At 46.8% G+C, this 8,303-nt stretch overlaps 1 protein-coding gene across 1 annotated transcript in view; it reads left to right on the forward strand.

Annotated features, from left to right (window-relative positions):
- POFUT1 (protein O-fucosyltransferase 1) overlaps positions 1-8,303 on the forward strand; it is a 21,462-nt gene that overhangs the window by 769 nt on the left and 12,390 nt on the right. Inside the window, exons 2-5 of the mRNA XM_006767888.2 lie at positions 73-150; positions 1,937-2,058; positions 5,236-5,418; positions 6,591-6,703. Coding sequence (XP_006767951.1) covers positions 73-150; positions 1,937-2,058; positions 5,236-5,418; positions 6,591-6,703 — 496 coding nt within the window. The remainder of the gene's footprint in view (positions 1-72; positions 151-1,936; positions 2,059-5,235; positions 5,419-6,590; positions 6,704-8,303) is intronic.

Here is an 8,303-nt window from a genome sequence, read left to right on the forward strand (position 1 = left end):
ACAGCATCACGAAATGTGATCTTGCTCTGAACTCTACCACTTCTCTGTAATAAATTCTCATACATATCTTAGTAAGATTTAAAAAGAATTACATTTGCCTCGCGGGCTCCTGGGACCCGGCCGGCTACCTGCTCTACTGCCCATGCATGGGTAAGGCCGCCCGGGCCCTCTGCTCACGGGGGAAACTGAGGCCCCGAGAGGCGAAGCCGCGCCTCCAAGCCTCTCCCCGGACCGGTCCGGGAGAGCGCCCAGCCGGGGGCACGGAGGGGCCTCCGGGTCCAACCCCCTATTTGGCAGCAGATGAGAGCACAGGCCAGGAGAGGTTGCATGTCTTGCGCAAGGTCTAAGCTCGCCTGGAGTCCAGTGAACGGAGTTCGTGGGCCAGGACTTGATGCCACTGGCTCCGCAAGGACTCTGGGCGATTCTTTCATTCATTCCACAAATATTTACCGGACGCTCTCTCTGTGCCCAGCCCTGTGCTCTGCTCTAGGGATATGGCAGGGATAAGACAGACAACCCCATGGCCTTGTAGAGCTTCCATTTTAGTTGGGAAAGACAGTCAATAAAAGAGAAACATTTTTAAAAAATCAGTAATTACATATTACTTAGGGAAAATAATGTAGAGAAAGGTAAGGAAGAATCTCATGACCAGCTGAGGGGTGCAGTTTAAATGGGGCAGTGCGCCATCAAGGTAAAAGTCATGCCTTCCTAATCCTCCAGACCCCTCACCATGATCATTTGGACCTCTGCCCATCTTCATCACACCCTTTTCCTTTCCCAGATCCTCCGACTGCACACTCCCCCCTCTCTATTCCTCACACATAGGCAGGTCTTGCAGCCTGTGCTGTTGCCTACACCTGGGACACCTTCCTCTTCACTTCTGCCAGACCAACTTTTTTTTAAAAAATATATTTTACTGATTTTTTACATGGAGGAAGGGAGAGGGATAGAGAGTTAGAAACATCGATGAGAGAGAAACATCGATCAGCTGCCTCCTGCACATCTCCTACTGGGGATGTGCCTGCAACCGAGGTACATGCCCTTGACCGGAATCGAACCTGGGACCTTTCAGTCCTCAGGCCAGGCTCCACTGAGCCAAACCTGTCAGGGCCAGACCAACTTGTTTCCATCCTCAGATCACAGTGTAAATGTCACCAGAAAGGACTTCATTGACCTCAGCCGAAATAATCTACTCCTTGCTGTTCATCACCAAGTTTTTTCCCATTCCTTCTTGAAATTATAAAAGTTTATCACTGTATATTTATTTACACATCTCATGTCTCCCTACCTGGACTGTGAGTACCTTAAGGGCAGAGAGACCTTGCCCTTCTTGCTCACTCCTGTATTCTAGCACCTAGCAGAGAGCCTGGCACATTGTAGCTTCTCAATATTTGTGAGATGAATGAATGGATGCCATGCTAGGGATAACAAAAAAAAAAAAAATCAGAGAGGGTCCTTGCCCCGAGGCGTTCACAGGCTGAGGAAACAGCCACAATAAAGGTTGGAAAGTGGGAAAGGACCTTCTAGGATAAGTGAAGATTTGGTAACTCAAATCCAAGATGGGAAGCAGAGGAGGGGGCTGAGAAATGGCAGGGGGCAGCTAAAAGGATCCCAGTGAATGAGGCACTGGAGTTGCCCCTCCTTTCGTAGGTGAGTAGAGATAGAGGTGGAAAGGCACTCTTGGAGGGAACAGCAAAAAACGGAGGCTTGGGTTGAGGATGTGTAGAGTGTAGAGCATGTTTGGGAAACAAGGGAACTTGGAGTGGCTGAGGCAGAAGGGACAGGGCCTGAAGGGCCTTGACTGTTAGGCATCTAGACTTGATCTCACACTCCCAGCTCCCCTGGCCTTCCCTAACCCTGGCTCTGCATCCTTTGTGAGCCCTGCATTCCCCATGCCCTCTGCCCCAGGCCTCACCTCTCACAATATACCATCCAGGGCGCTTCGGGAACCAGGCTGATCACTTCTTGGGCTCCCTGGCATTTGCAAAGCTATTGAACCGCACCCTAGCTGTACCCCCTTGGATTGAGTACCAACATCACAAGCCTCCATTTACCAATGTGAGTACCTCCCGCTAACCTTGACCCTTGTCCACCCTTTCCCAATCCCGTTCACCTCTGCTCGATCCCCAAGTCCTCTGGGCTTCACCTCCCACCCCTCTGTGCTTGCCCTACCGCCACCCAGATTTGTCTTCCCTGGAATAAAATAACTACTATTTATCCTGCACCTGCTGTCTGCCGGGTACTGTTCTGAGCACTGCATGAAGATTAGCTCTTTTCTCCTTCATCACATCCCTATGAGGAAACTGACTTAGATTAGGTGAATTGCCCAAGGTGACACAAGTGAACAGTAGAGCTGGAATTCTCAGGTATTTGATTCTAGAGCCTGTGACCTGAACCTAAAGCCCCATTCATTTCCAGACCTTGTTGTTCCCCCACTTGGTGCATCCCATTAGTCAAAGATGATGGATGCTGTTATCAGTTTTGAAAGATAAACTGAAGCACAGGGTAGTTAAATAACGTGTCCAAGGCCACAAACCCAGACTCCCAACACCACCTTCCATCCCCTCAGGGGCTCCCTGAGCTTAGTGATGCTCAGCATCCTCTAATTCCTTGCTTATTCTTTGTCTTCCACTTGTCCTGTGTCGGTCTTTGTTCACACTGTATCCCCAAGGGTCTGGCAGTAGTAACTGAATTAATACTTAATGAATTGACTTTACAAGTTTTCAATAAATTTTAGAAATTATATTTAATATGTATAAAACATTGTATTTCATTTTTATAGTCTTTGCGTAGGATTTATTTTTTCCTTTGCAGGCCTGTAGTTAGCAAGGTTTTTTAGCAAAGGTTAAAAGCCAGAGTACCTGAGATCATAACCTGGCGTGGCCACTTACTGGCTGTGTGGACTGGGCAGGGTACTTGATCTCTTTATGTCTTGGCTTCCTCATCTTTAAAATAAGCTGGTAATAATGGTTGCTACCTCCTATTCGAGTTAGCGATTGTGTATGCCCTGAACGTTGTGTGTTTCTCTCTTAGAATCAACTGAACTCAATATAAAGTGCTTAGAACACAAGAAGTCCTCAGTAACCAGGGGTCGCTGACGTTCTGACTTTTTTTGCACCCACTGGTATAATTTAGACATTGCCCATTCATCCGCCTCTTTTTCTCACCTTGAGTCTTTCGGAGTCTTCACTTCTTGCTTTCTACAGGTTACTTACCCCGCCCCCGTTTGGCTCCCCTTACCTACTGGGACCCACAGAAGTCCCGGAACCCCAGAATTTCCAAATCCCATCTTCATCTCAACTGACCTCCTGGTGGCACCTGGCCTTGTGAGCCTCTCTCCTTCCTGAACTTCCTTACTCCCCTGGCTTGCAAGACACAGCCTGTTCCTGCTTCAATCCTGACCTCTCAGCATTTTTCTCTTCGCACTGTATCGGGGGCTGCTCTATCTCTGCCCACTGTTTAAAAATTGGTGAGTCTTCTCTTTCTGTTTTCTTATTGACTATGTGACCTCGGATGAGTTCAGCTGGGTTTCTTCATAAGTGACCTGGAGATGGTTGTTTTCCTCCTCTTAGAATTAGATTGGCAAGTCCATGAAATGTAATGAGTACAGCACCTGCTGCTAAGTCAGCAGTCAATAAATATTAGTTGCTATTATTGCTATTATTTTCTTTGCTATAAATTTCTGTTGGCTCTTTTGGCTTTCACTATTCTCCACGTACCTCCCAAGTTTATCTGTGGCCCAGACTCTCCTCTGACCATCGGCCTCTGTTTCTAATTCCTAGGCCTTTGAGTCTACTTGAATGTTCCACCAATAGCTCAAATTTTCAAAGCCAGAACTTGGCATCTTTCCCCTTAAACTTGTGTTACCTCCTATATTCCAAGCCTTAATGTATGTCACCTTCATTCATCTGTATACCAAGCCAGGAATCTACAAGTTATCCTAAATGCCTCCCTTTGCTCTCTACTTCACTTTCTTTTACATCTTCTAGAATTTCCATGCCTCTACATCTTCACTTGGACTTAATGTGTGATGCTCAGAAATATATGTTGAATGAATACTTGAACAAAAAAAAGGACCATTGTAGTAGCTTCTTATCTGCCCCCTCTAATCTTACCATAGATACGTTCTCTCCTCCACCACCAGAGTGATCTTTCAAAAAGGCAAATCTCATTATTTCTGCTTAAAATCCTCCAGCAAGACCTTGTTGCTAATAGTTAAGGTTCCCAAAATCTGTTCTTTGGAATGCCAATGTCTCATACAAGAAGTGTGCAGTGGTTAAATCACTTTGGGAAATTTTATTATCAATTTCCCATCTCCCCCAAACTGGGGATTCAGAATGCACACTAGCATATTAAAGGCCCTGAGAAGCCCTATAGTAAGGAAACCAGCTTAACACAGTATTTCCCAAGCATTTTTAACTCTGGTGTCTTCCTATTGCAGAATCTTTTATCCACCTAAACTAGCTTGGGAACCCTGACGTATAGGATAAAGTCTAAATTTTATTCCTGGTGTTTTAAGAAATTCTTTCGAATCTAGAAAGAAACAGATTAATATCACCATCTGTGTATCCACCACTAGAAGTGGTCATTTAAGTTTCTCATCTTTGCTACAGATACAGTTGTTAAAAGATACAATCTCTCTTGGCTCCTGAGGCTAATCCCAATCCCTCCCTCCACCCCTAAGGCAACCACTATCTTCGATTTTAGTGTCTTTGGTGTGACTCTTCCAAGTTCTTATATTTGAGAGTCCTTGTAACCATCTCCTGGTGCAAAGTGCAAGAATTTCTTTAGGGCAAATACCTCGAGGTGGTGGAAGGAGCAATTTAAACTCTATTAGATGCTTCAGGATCACATTCCAAAGTGGTTGTTCCAAAATGTACACTTCTACTCCAGCCAAGGGTGGAAAATGCCCCTTCCCTCACATCTCTTCCAATAATTAGAGCTAAGCACTTACATTTTTTCTAATCTCATGGGTGAGAAGTGATGCCTTACTTACCATTGTAATTTGCTTTTTCCTAATTACTAACTAGTGAAGTTGCGCATCTTTTGAGTGTATGGGCTATTTGGGTTTTCTTTGCTGTGAGTTGTTCACTCCTGTCCTCTGCCCATGTTTTCTCTCGCATCATTTCTCTTTTTTCTTAGAGATCAGGAGGCATTTCCTAACCCAAGGGAAATTGCTCTTTGTTCTTTACAGATATCTTGACCCTGCCCTTCTGTTACCTCCTTTTTCTATAGATCCATGTGCCCTTCGAGAAGTACTTCAAGCTGGCGCCCCTCAAGGCTTACCATCGGGTCATCAGCCTGGAGGACTTCATGGAGAAGCTGGCCCCCACCCATTGGCCCCCTGAGAAGCGGGTTGCATACTGCTTTGAAGTGGCGGCCCAGAGAAGCCCTGATAAGAAGACATGCCCAATGAAGGCGAGTCCTGGGGACCTGGGGCCCTTTCTGCCTGATCGGTGTTCTCTTGGCCCATGAGACACTGCGTGATGGCTCTATGTTGGGGAAGGCACCAGAAGGGCCTAAGATAGAAAGACGGAAATTTAAGTCATTTCTGGCATATGTCAGTGGTGTCACTTTGGACAGCGGACTTTGCTTCCTCCTAGCTCCGAGCCTTTATTTCTACCTGTAGAACAAAGATGACAGTCCTTTCTCTGTCTCACTCATCCAGTATCATGGAGCCAGGGTGTAAGAGTGCTTGTAAACTGTAAAGTGCCCCCTCAGTAGTAACAACTAATGCTCACGTAGCACTTACTGTATGCTGTGCCATGCTAAGAGCTTCACACATATTAACCCACTTAATCTTCAAAGTGCTCCATGAGGAAAGTACTGTTAACATCCCCATTTTATAGAGAGGACACTGAGTGCTACAGAGAGATTCAATATTTTGACCAAGGTCACATGGTAAACAAGTGGTGGAGCCACGATTCAACCCTAGGTAATTTGATTCCATTTCCCACTCTCCTAAGTTGTATACTTTCCTGTCTTCAGCAGGTCAATGAGACGCTGTTATATGTTATCAGTACAAATTGTAAACTTCTGGCACCTTGGGAATAAAACAATCCTCAATATACCTTTCAGTGCTTAACCTAAAGTCTGGGGAGGGTGGTTAGCGGAGCCTGGAAATGTGAGAAAGGAGATGGATTATAGTCCTAACACTGCCCTCACTTGCTATATGAGTTTGGGCAAGTGTCTTATCCTGTCTGGGCCCCAGTTTCCATATTGAAAGTAGCAGCATTGGATTAGCTGATCTTAAAAGTCTCTTGAAGCTCTAATTCATGGTCCCATATCCACGGTCCACTTCCTCCCCAGATCCACATCAATGCTACAGGGTCAACAGATGTGGCATGTGAGCGGGAAAGACTCCTTCAGACACTGGTGAACCTCTCCTGCTGGAAACCAGACTGAAGGTGGAACTGCCCTCCTCGGGCCCCAGGCCAGGAATTACAAACTGACATTCCTATGGGCCACCCTGTGAGGGTGTTGCCGCTTGAGTGAAATCGCCCAGAGTTCCCCAGCCACAGTTCCTTGGCCCCATCCCCAGTGGGCTTTCCTTCCCCCTCAGTCAGCCTTTGACCACTCTCTTTCTGCAGGAAGGAAACCCCTTTGGCCCATTTTGGGATCAGTTTCATGTGAGTTTCAACAAGTCGGAGCTTTTTTCGGGCATTTCCTACAGCGCCTCCTACAAAGACCAGTGGATCCAGAGGTACTTGGAGGGGGCGGCATTGCTGGGTTTGGGGAGAGGTATGGAGTCCCTGGGCATTCAGCACCTTCCTGGCCCTCTCCCCCTCTACCACACCCTGATATATGAGACCAAAGGTGCAGCTGTTCTGTCTGCTGAACTTGGGATCCTGTGTGATCTGTTCCCATCTCAATGCCTGACACCGTGGAACGTTGACCTGCCACGAGGTTGGGCAAGAGTTTATCAGCCGATAAAGAGTGTCATAAAAAGAATATTGTGCGGTCACATGAGTCTTGATTTCCTCCTCTAGGCGTGAGAATCACTCCCCTGTACCTTCTTCTTAACAAGGTGAAAATTGGAAGCAGCTTCTAGAGAAGAACAGCTTTAGGTGCAGACTGAGGAGTGATGTCATCCTGATAATAATTGGATGTGCTTTATTAGTTGCCCTCCAGTAGGTCCTATTTTAAAAAATGGGTTAGCAGGGCAGAGGCACAGGCCGTGAGGTATTTATAGAGCGTCTGTCATGTATGAGACATAGTACTCAAGGGCCAGAGGTGACATATAAAAAGGAGGAAGACCCAGCCTCAGCTTTCAGCTAGCTCCTGTCTAGTTGTAATGATAACTAACATAGTGTACTTGCTCTTGATGCTATGGTGTGGCAAGAAAGCGTGGGCTTAGAAGTCAGACTTGGGTTAGGAGCTGTGAGAAGCTTATGAATTCATGCGTGGTCACAGCACTTGGCATTTAGTGAGCTAAGGGTGGACTGACGTAGAGAAACAAGCATAGGCTCAGGCTAAGACGGGCCTGAGCTCCGACCCAGCCCTGCCTCTTTCTCAAGTGATTGAGCAAATCACCGTAGCTGTCTCGCCTGCATTTCCTCCTTGGTTTAATGGAAGGAGCACGATGGTATTTGCCTTCTAGTGTATAGAGCGTATGGCACCTTGTAGAGGATCAACCAGTGTTAGCTGTTACAATTATTATTCACAAGTTTTATCTTATTTAAGCCTTTGAGAAATTCCTTGAAGTGGTATTATGGTCAATTTTCATTTGACAGATGAGAAAACTGAGCCCAGGGAGGTTAAGTAACTTGCCCAAGGTGATGCAGCTGTTAAGTGGACATACAGTCTGTATGTAAGCCTTTAATCTACACTAATAAAAGAAAAATGGTAATTGGCGTACGATGCTACCCTTTTCATTGGCTAATCAGGGCTATATGCAAATTAACTGCCAACTAAGATTGGCAGTTAACTGCCAACAAGATGGCGGTTAATTTGCATATGTAGGCACAATGCAGGGAGGCGAAAGGGAAAGCAGGAAGAAGCCCCCTGCCACTGACAGTGATCGGAAACCCAGAGGGGAGCTAAGAGCTAAAGGCGGCCCTGGGCCACCTTTGCCCTGCCCCCCAGCCATAATCAGAGAATCAGGTGCCTTTTCCACCCTGGCCAGTGATAGCAGGAAGTAGGGGTGGAGCCAGCGATGGGAGCTGGGCACGGTTGAAGCTGGCAGTCCCAGGAGCTAGGGGTCCCTTGCCTGGGCCTAAAGCGAAGCCCACGATCGTGGGGCCGCTGCAGCTGCGGGTCCCCGCTGCCCGGGACAGACGCCTCAGCCAGAGGTGTTAGGCCTG

This window comes from Myotis davidii, unplaced genomic scaffold (assembly GCF_000327345.1).
Source record: "Myotis davidii unplaced genomic scaffold, ASM32734v1 scaffold562, whole genome shotgun sequence".
NCBI classification, from domain to species: Eukaryota; Metazoa; Chordata; class Mammalia; order Chiroptera; family Vespertilionidae; genus Myotis; species Myotis davidii.